At 41.9% G+C, this 17,746-nt stretch overlaps 1 protein-coding gene across 4 annotated transcripts in view; it reads left to right on the top strand.

Moving 5' to 3' along the window:
* Positions 1–16,671, top strand: part of MICALL1 (MICAL like 1) — a 108,646-nt gene extending 91,975 nt beyond the window's left edge. For all 4 annotated transcript variants that reach the window (XM_033929562.1, XM_033929560.1, XM_033929561.1 and 1 more), the window contains exons 15-16: positions 3,748–3,794; positions 13,388–16,671. In XM_033929562.1, coding sequence (XP_033785453.1) covers positions 3,748–3,794; positions 13,388–13,509 — 169 coding nt within the window. In that variant the 3' untranslated portion in view covers positions 13,510–16,671. The remainder of the gene's footprint in view (positions 1–3,747; positions 3,795–13,387) is intronic.
* Positions 16,672–17,746: the final 1,075 nt, after the last annotated feature.

The following is a 17,746-nucleotide window of genomic DNA, read 5'->3' as shown; positions in this document are numbered from 1 at the left end:
CTGAGTTGTTACAGGCTTGTGTATGTAGAGAATGACATGGGGACAAATTTGTCCCATCCCTATGGGATTTATCTCCAATCTTGTTCCATCCCCACGAGTTCTGTCCCTGCCCCATCCCTTCAAACTCTGCCCTCATCTGCACAAGCCTCGAACACTTTAAAATGATAAGTGTTCAAGACTTGTGCAGATGAGGACAGATACAGGGACATAACTCACAGGGACGGGAATGGAGATAGATCTGACGGGGACAAATTTGTTCCCATGTCATTCTCTAGTACACATGTGTCAAGCACAAGGCCCGCCTGGCCTTTTTATGTGGCCCGCAGCAATGCTCCCGAACTTCCCCGTCTCAGAGCCCAGTGTGTCCTCCCTCCTGTGCCGTTCCGACGTCGCCGTTGCACTGGAAAGTCTGCCGGCTTCGGCAGTGTTGTCCATGGCTCCCCTCCTGCCTTCTGTCTGCCGCGGTCCACTCGGGCGGAAACAGGAAGTTGCACGTCATTGGAAACAGACCACGGCAGGCGAAAAGCAAGAGGGGGAGCCATGTACAACATTGCTGAATCACTGAGGCCTGCAGACTCCTTGGTTTGGCGGCGACATCGGACCGGCGCTAGAGGGAAAGACGCCGGGCTGTGAGGAGAGAGGGATCGGCGCTGGAGGGAAAGGCAAGCTGGGCTGTGAGGAGAGCAAGATGAAAGGAGAGAGGTTGGACCTGGGGTAGTGTGGAGGAAGAGGGAAAAAGATACTTGAAGGGAGAACCTTTGGAAAAAGAAAGGAAGAAATGGTGGACCTGTGGGGAGGGAGGGAGGCAGGCAGACGGGAGGGGAGATGTGATGGGGAACAGTTGGGAAGAGAAAGGGAGAGAAGTTGGATCTGGAGATGGAAGGGAGGGAGAAATGTTAGGCCTGGGGTGGAAGGGAGAGATAGATGCAGCATCTCTTTTTTTTTCCTTCCATCTCATTGTTCAGCATCAAGGGGGGAAGGAAGAAGAACAACCGAAAAGAGAGGGAGCAAAATATTGGACCAAGAGGAGAGATAAAAGGAAATATGAGGCTGGGAAATGGGAGAGCTACAGAATAAGAGAAGATGGATAGATAGCTGAAAATTTAAAAAGGAGAAGGATGAGAAAGAGGGTGAGATTTGAGTGGACAGAGGCAGAAAAGAAAAAAGGAGAAAAGTTGAAAGGGAAAAATCAATATGTTGGAGACAGGGACTGGAGCAAGAGAGAAGAGAAAAAAAATGGACAGCAGACACTGGAAAGAGAATTAGAAGATAGACAAAATCAGAAAGAGAAACTGGGACTAAAAGCAAAATGACCAGACCACAAAAGGTAGAAAAAATAATTTTATTTTCTATTTTGTGATTACAATATGTCAAATTTGAAATGTGTATCCTGCTAGAGCTGGTGTTAGACAGCAAGCGTGAACTAGGACCTAAAAGAGAGGAAAAGTTTTTATTTATTTTGTAGCCAGCGTGGGGTTGGAGAGGTTGTATCCCTATATTTCTACTAAGACTAACCCCCTCCTTTTCTGGCATGCAGTGTGGGTTTTGGCAGCGGTGGCGATTGATCCGACGCTCACAGAAATCCTGTGAGTGTCGGAGTCACCACAGGTGCTGAGACCCACACTGTGCGTCAGCAAAGGAGGAGGTGAGTATCTTAATAAAAAATCCGGCCCACAACTTAGCCTGTGTTTTAGATTTCAGCTCCTTATGTAATTTGAGTTTGACATCCCTGCTCTAGTAGAAGGCACTGGGTGTTACTTTTCCTGATAAATGTTTATTACATGGAAGTAGGGTAGTGTGTGACAGAGTGAGGGAGGGGGTAGAAGGGAGAGCAATGACATGGATAAATATCGCATAGAAATTTTGTCTTAAGTGCCCATTGACATCCTTTGTTAGTGTCCTTTAATGAAGTCTCTGTTAGCAGAGTTAAAAACTCCAAGGCAAAATTCCTGTCCCTTGTTTGATGGAATTCACAAATTACAACAGTGGGGTTTCTGGCCTTCCCCTGACTAGGCTATAAGTCCCATGCAATAGGGAACCTTAAAAGATTTCTTTACAACTGCAAAGAAAAAATAGGGTTGTTCTTTTTTTTTTTCCATTATATTTTTATTTTCAAATTTCACAAAAAGTGTACAGAATAATAAAATACATTTGATACATGCATGGTATCACTTTTATATCTAACACAATGTATGTCTGAATTTGATTTTCCCCTTCCCCTTCCCCCCACCCCTTCACCATTTTAATATAATATTTTAAAATTTTATAAAAGTATATAACATATTGGAATACATTTATTCAATAACATATTTATATCTAATACAATATATTTTGGATAAATTTTATTCATTTTTCCTCCCCCCACCCTTCTATTATCCCTTAATCATTTGTTACATTTTGTATAATATATTATAATATACTATATATAAATTGTTTTCCTTACCCCCCCTATATGTGTGTCATAAGAAAATCTCTAAAAGAAGAAAGGAAGAAAAAGTATTCTATTATTTAATCATTACAGTATTTTGTCAATGGCCCCCATATTTTTATAAATTTATCATATGTCCCTTTTTGTATTGATATTGTTCTTTCCATTTTAAAAACATGGCATATTGTATTCCACCAAAATGTGTAGTTTAGGTTGTTGTAATTTTTCCAATTGTTAGTTATATGTTGAATGGCAACCCCTGTCATAATTAATAAAAGTTTATTGTTTTCTGGTGAAATTTGACTTTTTTTTCTCATCATTGTTCCAAATAAAATTGTATCATATGATATTGCTATATGATTTTCCATTAATTTATTAATTTGTGGCCAAATTGAATTCCAAAATATTTTAATATAAGGACAGTAATATAATAAATGATCTAGTGTCCCTGGTTCTAGATTACAGTGCCAACATCTATTAGACTTAGAACTATCTAATTTTTGTAATCGAGTAGGGGTCCAAAAAGCTCTATGTAATATAAAGAACCATGTTTGTCTCATAGATGCCGACACTGTACATCCCATTCTCCAAGACCAAATTAGTGGCCATTGAGATGCATTAATTTGATGTCCAATCTCAATGCTCCAAATGTCTCTTAGACCATTTTTTGGTTTTTTATTCAAATATCCAGATATTAATTTATACCACAATGCGGCTTGATGTCCTAGGAAGTCTGCTTTAAAGCATAAGAACTTTAAACTATATTGATTGTTTAATGATTTCCATTCAGGGAACCCAACCTGAATGGCCTGCCTCAATTGCAACCATTTAAAAAAATAGGGTTGTTCTAAGGAAACATTGTCTTGAGTGCCAGGAATCAGCCTCCATTTCCCACCTATGGCTATGCATAGGAGACCTATATCTGCTTCTCCCAGACACTGTCCCAACAGGCTTCCTAGCAGTCACCTAGCAGCTTTAACCTTCTGCTTACCTGTCTCCTTGTGAAATGTGCATGCCCCATTACAGTGTCCTAAAATACTTTGGAAGAAAGCTGTGCAGTATTTCAGTTCACATAGTACAAAGGGAATAATAGTCCTGTAGCCATCAGAAATATCTGCTTCATTGATGTCAAAATTGTTCGGTCTTGTCCTCTTTACCCTCACTCTCACCCTCATCCCCTTCCCCACTCCCTGCTAGTCTATATTTTGAGGATGAATGATATGCTTATGTGAAAACATAGAAAGGTCTCCAGAACTTATCTGCTTGTGGGAAAGGGTAAACACATGCACACATCTGATTATCCTTTTCATTTATTGCAGAGAGGAGGAGGAAGATAAGATGCTAGAAGCCATGATTAAAAAGAAAGGTAAGAAAGGAACCAAACATGAAAGTGAGAGAGGATTCTCAGCTTTAAATAACCCCACTGGCACACACAGAGAAGTGTAATAATGATTTGCAATGTACAACCTGTAGTTTGCTTTCAGAGTTCCTCCAGAAATAGTGTTTAATCTTCTACAATAACTGGTTGAGTTCTAAAATGTTTTGGAAGCCTGTTAATCGTCTTCTGGGTGTGATATCAGCCAGCTCTTGCTGTTTTCCCCAGTGATGGAGGGAATTTTGCTGTTACCATTTGCCCAGGCATGATGTGAGACATTAGCTAAGACTTGCTTCCTGTTTGCACATGCAGAATTTCCCAGACGTTTGCACCCACATGTTCCAAGGGAAAGAATGCCAGAATGCATCTGAAACTGCACCTGCACCTGCAAAGATGGCTACCATCAGTTGGCCATAAAGTAGGGGATCTCCAAACATTTCATATGAGGTTAGGGTTCTTCAGTTTGGAAAAGAGAAGGCTGAGGGGAGATGTGATTGAAATCTACAAAATCCTGAATGGTGTAGAATGGGTACAAGTGGCTTGATTTTTTTACTGCATCAAGATTTACACTTGATGAAATTACAGTAATACTTTTAAAAACCAATAGGAGGAAATATTTTTTCACTCAGAGAATATTTAAGCACAGAGGATGTGGTAAGAGTGGTTTATGTAGCTAGTTTTAAAAAAGGTTTGGACAAATTCCTAGAGGAAAAGTCCACAGTCTGCTGTTGAGACAGACATGGGGGAAGCCACTGCTTGCCCTGGATCGGTAGCATGGAATGCTGCTACTAGTTGGGTTTTTGCCAGGTACTTGTGACTTGTATTGGCCTCCGTGAAGACAAGGATATTGGACTGATCCAGTAAGACTATTCTTTATGTTCTGTTATAAAATGACTCTTCCATGTGTTTAATTTGAACTTTAGGTTCCTTAGCACATGACCCGTTGTGGATGATTACGATACACTGCTGTGGTGGCAGCAAGGTCCTAGGCTTTTTTTTATAATGTCTCTCTAGTATGATTTGTCCACTGCTGTGATTTAGCTTGTTCCAAATCCAGTCTATAACAGGCTAAGTCATTTTTAATTTATTTAATCCAAATTTTCCTTGGTATATTTCTTTAAACTTTATCCAGAAAAGAAGAAACCTCAAATTAACATGTTAATGTACATTGATGCACCCTAACTGATTAACACAATTAGTAAATAGAGCTTTTAAACTGTTATAATTGTATTTGGAACCATACAGTAGAATCTCCGTTAATCGGTACTCTCACCCAACCGGCAAAAAAAAATCACAGGTGGGAAAAAAAGTCCCCTAAAGCACCAGCCATGAAAGAAAGTTGCTTACCTGTAATAGGTGTACTCTGTAGACAGCAGGGAAATGCAGCCACACTTGTTGGTGAAGTCTTTTGACTGAGCCTGTGTGTCGGTGTTCTCCCCTAGCTATAGTAAGCTTTTAACTTATTGAGCATGTGCAGGATGCGCTACACCTGGAGCCCTTCCCCTCATCCTGCCAGTTTTGTCTATAGCAATATAACAAGTCAAGGTGGGTGGGCAAGTGTGGCTGCATTCCCCTGCTGTCTACGGAGAACACCTGTTTCAGGTAAGCAACTTTGCTTTCTCCGGAGACAAGCAGGGGATATACAGGCACACTTGTTGGTGAGTCCCAAGCTGATGGGTGGTGGATATAAATTTCAATGCAAATAAATTACGTAAGACTGATTGCCCAAAACGAATGTCTTGTGCTAAGTTTTGGTCTAAACAATAATGCTTTGTAAACGTATGCACTGAAGCCCAGGTTGCTGCTCTGCAGATATCCTGAATTGGGATTGATTTCAAGTTTGCTAATGAAGCAGCTGTAGCTCAAGTTTATTAGAAGTTTGTTGTACAAGCAATATCAAATATTTCTATGCGTATTACAATTTAAAATTGGGAGACAAAATAAAACAATTTGTACAATTAAACATACAATGTATGTACATAAGTAATTAGCGATACAAAAAGGAAGAGGGGTGAACTATAGTCTTTAAGGAAAGTAAAAATACATTTAAGGAAAAACATTATCAGGAGGGTAATGAAGAAATTTTTTTTTTTTTTTTTTAAGAAAATATGGCTAAGCCTAAAAAGAGAATAGGAGAGGTTGTTAGTTAAAATTAGGTATTTGAGCCTGGGATTAATATTAGATAAATTATCCTATCTATGACTCAAATGTGTCTTTGTACAGGTAGCATTTTAATGTGCTTTTAAATTTTTCTAATGAGGTTTCTCTACGTAAATAGATTGGTAAATTGTTCCAAAGTTGGGGTGCTATGACTGAAAAAATTGTAGATCTTCTGGTACCTATTATTTTTAGAGAAGGGATAGGCAGCAAATGCTGTTCCGTTGATCTAAGTGTCCTGGCTGGAGAGTGTGGTATCAAGAAACGATCTAGAAATATTGGTGCTCGTAGTTTATGTGCCCCTATTGAACTAGGGGGCTGTATATGAGCTCTTGTGCAACAAAAATGGATGTAGCATGTAATCCATGATGATATAGCTCTTTTAGTTGCTGGTTGACCACGGGTAGCTGGATTGTAGGAAATGAATAGTTGCCTGGATTTGTGGAAATGAGAAGTCTCCTTAAGGTAAAATAAAAAGTGCTCTTCTGCAATCTAATGTATGAAGGTGCAGAGGAATGAGGAGGTGGAAAGAACGATGGCAAAGTGATGATTTGATTAAGATGGAATTCCGAAAACACCTTGGGAAGAAATTTAGGATGAGGTCCCCTAAGGGAATTGGAGGAGCATCCAGAAGATCCAGGAGCAGTGGATGCCATATCTGTATGGGCCACTAGGGTGCAAAGAGTATAAGTTGCGCTTTGTCTGTGGTAACTTTCTAAATAACCCTGGAAATGAAAGGAAACAGTGAGAAAGCATAGAGAAGATTTTGCCCCCATGGAATGGAAAAAGCATCTCTTGCTATTGCTTGAGGAGCTGGACGTAGGGAGCAAAACAGGCTGCATTGAGCATTGATCTGAGAAGTGAAGAAATCCACATGGAGAGTCCCCCATTGTTGTAAAATGTCGTGTAGGACAGTAGGGTTTAGGGTCCACTTGTGAGGATCGAGTTTCTCCTGGAATATAGACTGCGTGAAGGTCCACTTGAAGAGAGAGTATGGTTCCATAGACGGTAAGCTTCCCTGCAGAGTCCGAGGGATCCCGAGCCCCCCTGCTTGTTTACATAAAGCATAGCCACTTGATTGTCTGAATGAGAATGATTCTTTTGGAAATCTATGGACGGAAGGCCTGAAGAGTGAAATAAACTACTCGGAGTTCTAAGTGATTAATATGCAGGGTATAAATTCTACCTTGTATATAATTTAACCAACAACTAAAATACTGGGAGTTATTTTGGATCAGCTTCTGACTATGAAAAAACAAATAGATGCTGTGGTACGTAAGGGCTATTACATGCTATGGAAACCATATACCATTAAAACCTTTTTTTATTTTTCTGCTTTTAAACTTCTGGTACAATCTTTATTACTGAGTCTTTTGGATTATTGTAATATTGTATATTTAACAATCCCCAAGAAAGACTTGGTTAGACTCATCTACGGTCTTAAAAAATATGATCATGTAACTCCATCCTATTGTGAGTTGCATTGGCTGCCAATGGAGGCTTGTATTTTGTTTAAGTTGGGTTGCTTTTGCTATAAGATGTATGGTACCGCTCTGTTTTATATGCCCTGTTTACCTTTCCTTCAGTACATGGCTGTAAAAGCAAGAAATTTCTGGACCATACTTTAGCATTCCAAGCAGCTTCACATGACAGAGAATTTCAATTGTTATTGCTTGGAGCCTGTTCATATAAACATTCAACTGAACATTCAACTGAAAACTTATGATGGAAACGAAAACGGGAAACTGACAGGGTTAACGGTCAGTCTAGAAGAGGTATGCAGGCAGATTGATAGGCTTAAGAGCGATAAATCCCCGGGACCGGACGGTATCCATCCGAGGATCATCAAGGAACTGAAATGGACTATAGCTGAACTGCTTCAGCTACTAGCCAATCTGTCGATCAAATCGGGAAAGATTCCGGAGGACTGGAAGGTGGCGATTGTTACCGTCCAGAACATGAAGAAGGACACGGTACTACTCATAAGGGTCCAGAGAAGAGCGACTAAGATGGTTATGGGGCTGGAGGAGTTGCTGTACAGCGAAAGATTAGAGAAACTCAGCCTTTTTTCCCTCGAACAGAGGAGATTGAAAGGGGACATGATTGAAACATTCAAGTTACTGAAGGGAATAGACTTGGTGGAAAAGGATAGGTTGTTCACTCTCTCTAAGGTAGGGAGAACGAGAGGGCACTCTCTAAAATTGAAAGGGGATAGATTCTGTACGAACATAAGGAAGTTCTTCTTCACCCAGAGAGTGGTAGAAAACTGTAACGCTCTTCCAGAGTCTGTCATAGGGGAAAACACCCTCCAGGGATTCAAGACCAAGCTCGACAAATTCCTGCTGAACCGGAATGTACGCAGGTAAGGCTAGTCTCAGGGCATTGGTCTTTGACCAGAGGGCCGCCGTGTGAGCGGATTGTTGGGCACGATGGACCACTGGTCTGACCCAGCAGCGGCAATTCTTATGTTTTCAAAATACTTGGTTAAATAATTTATTTCTGTCATTCTTAAATTGTCTTTAGTTTATAATATTCTCTCCGCCTTTTCTCACTTTTTTTTATTGCTGCTAGGTTCTGCTGCTAGGTTATCAATTTGTCTATGCTGCTAGTTAAATAATTTTTTTCTGTCATTCTCAAATTGTCTCTAGTTTATAGTCTTTTTGTAAACCACGGTACGCAGTTAAGAAGCACGATGTTATGTTATGTGAGTAGCAGATGGTCTTTGGAATGGGCTACCAATAGCCAATCTTCTAGGTAAGAGAACACTATATGGTGCTGTCTTTGCAAATGCGTCACTACCACAGCTAGGAACTTTGTGAACACCCGTGGTGCTGATAATAAGCCAAAGGGCAGGACTTTGTACTGGAAATGCATGTTGAGAAACTTGAAGCGTTGAAAGTGCCAGTGGGAAGGATGAATGAGAATATGAATGTATGCATCCTTGAGGTCTAGGGCAGGTAACCAGTCGTGTTGTTTCAGTAAGGGAAGAATTGCTGGAAGGGAGATAATTCTGAACTTTTCCTTCTTGAGGCAAAGCATTGAGAGGTCTGAGATTGAGGATCAGGCCGAAGACCTTGCATCTTCTTGGGAATTAGGAAAAAATTTTAATAAAACCCCTGATTTATTTGGAGTTGTACCTTTTCTATAGCATTGTTCTGGAGAAGAAGAGATAACTCTGCTGAAAGTTGAGGAATTCCAAAGTTGCAGCCAAATCTTTCAGCATGGAGCTGGGAGAGTACCATAAGGCCAAAACTGAGCCCCTGGAAGCCTTTCCAGAAACATCCACTGTTAACAGCGACATCACAGTGCCTCTCTGTGTGGGATGTGCCGCTAAAATTGCTGCCGGTGGAGAGGGAGTATCATCTCTCTGGATAGGCTTCTTTTTGTGTCCTGCTGCAACTGCCAGATTTTTCTTTTCTGCCAGCATCAGCAGCACTGAGCTTCCCTCCCCCGGCAGTACCAAGACAAGGCTTTGGGGGGGGGGGGGAGCAAGCAGTGAAGTTTGCTGCCTTGACACCTTCTTCATAGTAGAGATTCAGAGGAATCCTCTTTAAGTGGTGAGACTGTGGCTTGTACCTTTTCTCCAAACAAGCTGTCTCCCAAGCAGAGAGCATCTGCCAACCTGTCATGGAGGTTATCTCTGACCTCTTAAACTTTCTCAACTATGGAATGAACTCCCTTTAATTCTGAGGAGCCCCTGTTCTTTCCAATCTTTCCACAAACTTCTAAAAACTTTTTTCTTTTTTGTCAAGCATTTTGAAAACTAATCTCTTTGAAACTTTCGTTATTACTTTCATTAATTTTTATTTAATCATTGTAAACTTTCTTTAGTTTTTATCTAATGGTTGTAAACCAAGTCGAGCTTCCTTAGGCTGATGACCCGGTATATAAAGTTAAGCTTTAGTTTAGTTTTTAGTCTAGGTCCGATGCTCTTCATCATGTTGTGTGTTGGGCAACTGTAGCCACTGCCACAGTTCTAGTCATCATATCATAGACATCAAAGTTGGTTTTAATTAAGTGGTAAGTAGACTCCTGAAGTGCTACATGACAATTTGGAATGGCCTCAGGAGAAGCAGTGTCAAATTGTTGAAGGATTGAATGTTGAAAATGTAGTATTTGAAGCTGATGAGCCACAATCCTAGATGAAAGCATAGAGCCCTGATATACCTTGAGGCCAGCGGACTCCAGGAGACGACAATCTTTTCCTGGGGGAGCATTAGCAGGAAATTTTTGATGCTTTTGATTTCTTAATAGCTGACTCTGAGACCATGAAATGGTGATGGAGTTGAAATAGGTCATGTCTAGGTGACTCTTTCACCTTGTATTTTAATTCAAGTCTCTTAGAAGCTGTGGAGACCTATGGGGGTTTTGCCAGTTAGCCAGTCTTGTAATATCTGATGTACTGGCAATTAAATGATTTCCTTTGGAGTTTTATAGGACTGAAGGATAGCTTGAAAATCCTTACTGCCTATGGGCACAGTGGCCTTATGAAGATTCAGAAGAGTAGAAACCTTTTGTAAGAACTTAGGAAAAGAAAACTCCTCGGTTGGAACTGGCTGTAAAAGAGGTAAATAAGGCTGGCCAAGGTTTGATATAAGGACATCATCATGATCTGACTAATCTTTAAGAGAATCTGCCTGCGCTGGGGATGAACAGATGGGAGTGCAGGGACCTCAATTCATGCTCCGAAGAACACCAACAGAGTTTGATAAAACAGAAATCTCTGATGAAAGTTGTTCCATACAAGCAGGGCACTGCTGTGCTTCAAGGAGAGGAATAGCAGGAGCAAGAGAGGAGGCTGAAGTAAAGCAGCACTATCCTGCATAAACCTTTGTAAAAGATTGAAAAAATTAGAAAGTGACTGAATAGACTCAGAACCTGAGGAGGTGGTTCTGGAACTAAAACAGGCAGAGCAAGACGTTTATGTGGTACCTGGTCGTGCTCCAGAGGAGATGGAGAGGCAAGCCGTTTAGTCTTAGCATGGGTTTTTGCCAATTTTGATGTGGTTTTCAAAGTTGCAGCCAAATCTTTCAGCATGGAGCTAGGAGAGGACCATAAGGTGGAAACTGAGCCCCCAGGAGCCTTCCCAGAAACATCCACTGTTAGTGGCGTCCCAGTGTCTTTTTGTGAGGGATGTGCCGCTAAAGTTGCCGCTGGTGGAGAGGGAGATAGGCTTCATTTTGTGTCATGCCGCAATTGCTGTTTTTTTCTTCTCTGCTGGTGTCGTTGGTGCTGAGCTTCCCTCCCCCGGCGGTACTGAGACAGGGCCCTAGGAGGAGGAAGCAAGTGGCAAAGTTGGCAGCCTCAACGCCTTCATCACAGTTCTGCCATGAAGGGGGAGAGTGCCACTGTCCATGGTATCAGCCGTGAAGGAAAAAAAGATGTTTTTGTGGTCTTAAAGCATGCAGTATTTAGGCAGTTTTTAAGACCGCGTCTATTGTACATTGCTTTTTTTTTTTTTCTCTGAGAGGCAAATTAATTGGAAAAACTAATGCCTCAATGGCTAGAAAACCGTTTGGCTTTCTGTTTTTTTATTTTTTTTTTCTCTGAGGAGATAAGAGGGGAGAGCTGTGACTGTACATGAGCAGTTTAAAAAAACCTGACATGATGAGGGGAGGGGCTGCAGATGTGGGGCATCCTGCACATGCTCAGTAAGCTAAAAGCTAAGGGAAAGCACCGACGCACAGGCTTAGTCGGAGGACTTCACCAGCAAGTGTGCCTGCATATTCCCTGCTTGTGTCCAGAGAACTCACCCCTTCGAGCCCCAAAGTACTAGAAGCAGTGGCAGTCGCGTGAGCCATGAACCCCACCTCCCTCCTGACCTAAAGCATCAGTGTAGCAGTGGTCCTGAGCTGTAAACCTCCCTCAAGCCCCGACGTATGTAGTAGAAGTGGCAGCAGTCCTGAGCCGGGAACACCCCTCCTGCCCCAAAGCACCAGCACAACAGCGGTCCTGAGCTGCAAAGCCCTCCTTCCTCCCTCCTTCTGAAGCAACAGAAGCAGGGGAAGTCCTGAGCCACAAACACCCTCCCTCCCTTCCTTAACTGAAGCGGCAGGAGGCAGCACTCAAAACGGGCTTCTCACGGGCGGGAAGGGACAGAATGGAAATCTGTAGACAAGGTTTCTAATATAGCATTCTCAATCAACCAGAAACAAGTTATCCGGCATCCACTAATCTCCATGGGTACCGGATAACTGAGATTCTACTGTAAAGTCATTTATCTTCAGTTATTGTAACAGAATGCAATCTTTTTCTAAATACGATAGCATAAACCCTTAATATTTCACCTTGAGAAAGAGAACTCAGCATTGTTTATCGCTTGGTAGACTGATATAGTCCTTACAAATGGGTTATATGCCTCATTACTACCAGCAGGTGAAGACTGAGCACAAACTTGTATATCAGGCTAGAATCTGCCCCAGCAACTCTGTCTGACTCAGTCTCCATAGCAGATGGGTAAGACTAGATCGGCTCCCCTCTTACTACTGTTGGAATTTTGTTTTAGACTCCTAGGTTCCCCTTTTGTGCCGGAGAGAGCTTGGACGGGTCCTGTTTGGGGATCCGTTTGACCTCGGGGGGGTGTTAAACCCAGCGGGTCTTGTGCTGGGTCCCTTCCCCCACCTCCCCATATTTTTGTAGAGGTGCCTCAGCCGATGGCCTGGCCCCCTAGTTGGTCAGCTTTCCAGCTTTGAGAGCTGTGGAGTCTGTTCTGTAAAAAAAAGACAAAATCCTGAGTGTGTTGGTCTAAAGGGCTCATGTCCCTTTAAAACTGCCTTTTTACTGTATTTTCTCATGTAACCGGCACTTTTCTTTCAGCTAGGGCGCTTTTCAGCACAATGAGAACTTTTAAAGGGAAAAAATGCCGCTAGAAGATCTTCCTGCCTTTGCCGGGCCTTGAGCATGCATCTGCGCATGCTCAAGGCCTTCTAATTCTCCCTCTCGCCGAGAATCTCGTCGAGAGGGAGAATTAGAAGGCCTTGAGCATACGTAGATGCATGCTCAAGGCCTGGCAGAGGCAGGAAGATCTTCTAGCGGCATGGGCACGTCTTGTGGGTTGCGTGCCGGTGCCAGACAGGGGGGGATAAGTTCAAGTTGTTCGGGGGGAGGTGCCGGTTTGCGTGCGGGGGGTGCCTTTGCGAGCGGGGGGGGGGGAGAGATGCCAGTTATCGGGGGGGGGGGGAGGGTTCTCACAAATTGAGTCAACACTCGGTTTGCAAGACAAGTTTTGTGAGAATGTTTTGCTCATCTTGCAAAACACTCGCAAACCGGGTTACTCGCAAACCAAGGTTTGACTGTACAAGTTTGTGCTCAGTCTCCACCTGCTGGTAGTAATGAGGCATATAATCCATTTGTTAGTCTACAAGCTAACAGAAAGAAAATTAGCAAGTAAGAACCTAATTTCTTCTTTCTTTCCTCTCCCTTGGCAGATTTCCACAAAGATGCTGACCCAGAGGTTAAGAAGAAAGGCAAGTTCAAGCCTATAAAGGTGTTGAAATTACTGGGCAACAAGCAGGAGTCGAAAACCAAGTTGCCAAAGGACAAAAGCTAAGGACAAGATGGAAAAGACGACAAACTGAAATAGGGTTTGCTGCTAGACAGGAGTGAGAACTGGTGGGAGGGGCTGGTCCACTCCCTACTCCAGGTAGTTGCCCTGCAGCTGGTGCTTGTCCTCCTTTACTATGATCTTCATCTTTGGCAGTCATTTCCCTTTTGCCAGCACTGAATACAAGAGGAGAGATGTCTGGAATTGGCTGAGAAGAGAGGTGATGCTAACAGACCTGCATGGAAGATGGATCAGAAAGGCTAAGAAGACTTTTTTCAGTTGTTGAGGGAACCAAACTGAAGAATCTGGATGGGAATGCAAGAGGAGATGGCATTTAATTGGAAACGGGTATATGAAAGGATGTGAGTAGGCAGGGATTGTCCAAGCCCCACCACTTCTGGGTTAGTGTCTCACAATACCTCACATGTGCAGCATGAAACTCAAAGTTCACAGCATTAGCAGGAATAACCACAGGGAAAATAACATATTGATTTTCTCAGCCTTAATAATAATTTTTTTCATTTTCTGTCTTGAAACTTTGCACACTTTTAATGTGCCAACAATTTCTGCTATGGTCAGAGAGGTAAAAGGTATAACTTACTCTGTAACCCTTCACTGTGGAGATAGTTTGTGTATGTGGTTATGCAATTCCTCTTCCTCACCACCTACTCTAGGAAAAAGTCAAGAAGGCAACAAGGAGGGAGAAAAGAGAGAATATGAGGCCTGAAAACAAATGGGCCCTTCATTATGCACCAGAAATAAGGCTGCATAGTTCCTGGGCAGTTCCTGATTGGTGGTATAGAATTTAACTTTAGTGGATCCCATATTTAACTGCTGTAGTGATTAATGGTTAAATAACATGCTGGTTGCCATGGTTAAAATGAGACTGATATCTGGGTATTGGCTAGTGCTGAATATTCAGCTTCAACACCAATCCAGAAGTGCCTTCAGTTAGCAGCCATATTCAGACCACTTATCTGATAGCTAGCTGGATTAAGTTAGGACTTCATTTTTTATTGTCCTAACTTTATTCAGTTAGTGGTCTGAATATGACTGCTAACAATCTTTGACGCCAACCAAGCTCTGCCCTTGGACTGTCCCAATACTGTTAGATAGTGCCGACTGCCGAGATAGTGAGAGGACATATTCAGCTGGTACTGCTATCAGCACTTATCTGGTTAGCAATGCCTGCTAACTAGATAAGTGCTTTTCAGTACTGGCCCACTTAATTTTATTGAGACTACTACACCCAGAAACCTCAGTGTTTTGTGGCAGAGGGAGGATGTCCTTTTATCCCAGCAAAAGGAGGAGAGTCTACTGATGATTGTCTTCTCATCCTTGGCTGTTTCCTTTTTTAACAAATGAATTTTGTCAGTGATAGGTTTGTACTTGGATTCCCCTGCAGGAACCAGCACAGATTTTTGGTGCAGGAGAAACAGAATGAGCAGCTGGTGCCTGATTTGAAACAAGATGATTATATTTCTCTGTGCAATAGCAACCAGATTTTTTGTTTGTTTGGAAAGGTGGGGCAGGAGTGATAGGGGGCACAGTAATTAAGCTTCTATTGTCTGTGAGAGGGAGAAGGGAGAGGATCATCCATTCATCCTCTCCTTTGTCTATTTACTGCCATGCCAATTATTGGGGCTAGCTGGCATTAGCTTTTTGCTTTCTATTCCACTGACACCATTTCCTGCCCATGCTACCCTTAACTACCCATTTGTTAATAAAGGGTAGTGCAATACCGCTGAGATCTCAACAGCTCAAAATATTCCTGTAGAAATAGGAGCAAGATAGCGATGGTTGGAGACTACCTGTGCATTTGATTATCTCATTCCTTTCTCCCAGACACTATCTTAATGACCTGTGTTCCCTTCCTGGTGTACAGTCCATTGAAATTTCACTGGGAAGGGACTGGAGAGGCGGTGTATTAGGGGTTATGATGTCACTAGGTTTGCATTTCTTAGAGGGAGATTTTTTATCCTAGCGCCAGTGGTAAATTCAAGACCCAATGATGGGCTTTTTAGCAGAATAAGGATGGGAGAGCTGGCCACCAGTTCTCATTTTTCAAGTGAGGAATCTGGAGGTCACTGTTACTGATTTTAATATTATTTGAATCCTCAGGAGAGATTCAAAGGCTTAAAACTGCTTTACAGTGCAATAGGGGTTTACTGTTCTGTTGTGGAAAGAAGGCTGTCCTCTAATAATAACAAGAAAATACATTTTATGGAAGGTGCAGCTTTATGCACTGAAATGAATTTTCCTCAGCCAGTTCCTTAGAGAGAGAGAGGTGGGGGAGGGGGGATTGAAGGATTAAAAGTGATGAATCAAGGCTTCATTTAGACCATCTTAAACCTCATACAGGGAGAGACATCTGCCACCTGCTGATTCTTTTAATGGAGTGCAAATATGCATATAGATTTTAAATTCTTTTTTTTTTTCTCCAGTATTTTATAAAACTTCTAATTGGCCAAATTTCTCATGGATGGTCGGGAGGAAGAGGGATTGTTGGGTCTGGACAAAATTTTGTTGTGTTTTTATTTCTCTGTCTGTTACTTGTACAGTAAAAGTGACTATTTAATTTTCTGCCTGGTTGGTGTTTAAAACCTAAACTGTTCCTTTATTTTGTTCTCGTTTTTGTAAACCAGGTATTCTTGAGCAATGTGCCAGGCATTGTTCATGTCCTGCCAGGTACTTGTACTTCTTAATGCAGCTGTTCAGCTCTATCAAAATCTAGATAGGTAAGCTCAAGTGATGAAACAAGCCATGAGAGCAAAACTCATGCAAGACCAGAAGAGATTTTCTGCTGTTTATGCAAGCCAATAGCATCATAACTGCAAATGAACAATACTCTTTAGTTTGAAGAATTGTATGGAACAAGTTAATATGCTATCCAGCCCACCTAGACAGATAGGGTAAATGCCTGAGTACCTGATTGTAAACCACTTAGATAACCTTGATAGGCGGTATATAAATACCTAAAATAAAATAAATAGTGATGTCCAATTAGATATTTGAGTACAGAGAAGGTCACCATATGTTCCATTCTTGCTTTTCTTATTTCCGTTGAGAGCCAGATAAAATCTCATTATCAAGGGCAGGGGCGGTTTTCTGAGGCCTTTTTTCTTATATAAAAAGTATATATTTACAGAGTTTTATAAAATTCTATGAATAAGAATGGAGCTAAATTAAATGAGGTGAGACTCGGATGTTGGATTGAGAATTCATGTATGTGTTATCATCCGGATAACTGTTTATCTACTTGAAAGACTTGTGAGACCATCTATAGAGAGAATGTATAGAAATATGTCTCTGGCATATATGAGAGACAGAGAGAGTGCTGTCAGTAGCATCACTAGTGGACAAACTGATTTGATCCACATTATCTTTTTTGGATACTGGTTTAGTATCTCCTGTGACCCGGGGAGGGGGGGACAGTTCTGTAACATAAGCACTAATTGTTATGCATATAAATGTTTCAAATAATGGCATTTATGTGTGTATGTTTGCACAAATATGCATAAATATAGAAATTTGCAAACTGAGTGTACACGCCCGTTTATGCAGGATTCTCATTTATGTGTGTTAACTTACAGAATTTAACTTGCATGTTTTTCTTGGTAAGTCAGGCTGAGTTACCTTCAAGCAAAGTAGGTCTTTCACTGGCTGGGGAAGGCTTACAGTCTAAATGTGTGTACCTGAGGCAGAGGAGGGTGCAGTGCCTTGCCAGGTGGAGAAGAGGGGTTTCATTCACAACACGTCTCCATTCCAGCAACTGCCACTTAATTTGAATCATTAGTAGCAAGTGATAGGAATAACATTCAGCCCTGGCAGCTTGGTTTTTCTTAAATGCTGGCTGTTAGTTTCAAAAAATGATTCTCTGCACTGGGCAGTGCTTGTAAAGGGAAACTCTTCTCTTTTACAGGCCCATGCAGTCAAACCCGTCCCATGAGAGGAAGAAGACGACTTCTATTCTAAGTACTCCTAGTGCCCAAAAAGATTGGAGGGGGGGGGATTTTGTCCTATCCTAGACCTAAGGGCCCTGAACAAGTTCCTGGTCAAGAAATGATTCAGGATGCTTTCCCTAGGCACTCTCCTTCCCATAATTCAGGCAGACAATTGGCTATACTCTCTGGCTTTGAAGGATGCTTACACCTACACACAGATACTTTCCAGTCACAGGATGTATCTCAGATTTTGGGTGGGGAACATCATTACTAATATCATGTTCTGCCTTTTGAACTTG

This window comes from Geotrypetes seraphini, chromosome 2 (assembly GCF_902459505.1).
Source record: "Geotrypetes seraphini chromosome 2, aGeoSer1.1, whole genome shotgun sequence".
Lineage (NCBI taxonomy): Eukaryota > Metazoa > Chordata > Amphibia > Gymnophiona > Dermophiidae > Geotrypetes > Geotrypetes seraphini.
The sequence above is the reverse complement of the archived record's forward strand: the minus strand, read 5'-3'. Positions and strand labels throughout refer to the sequence as shown.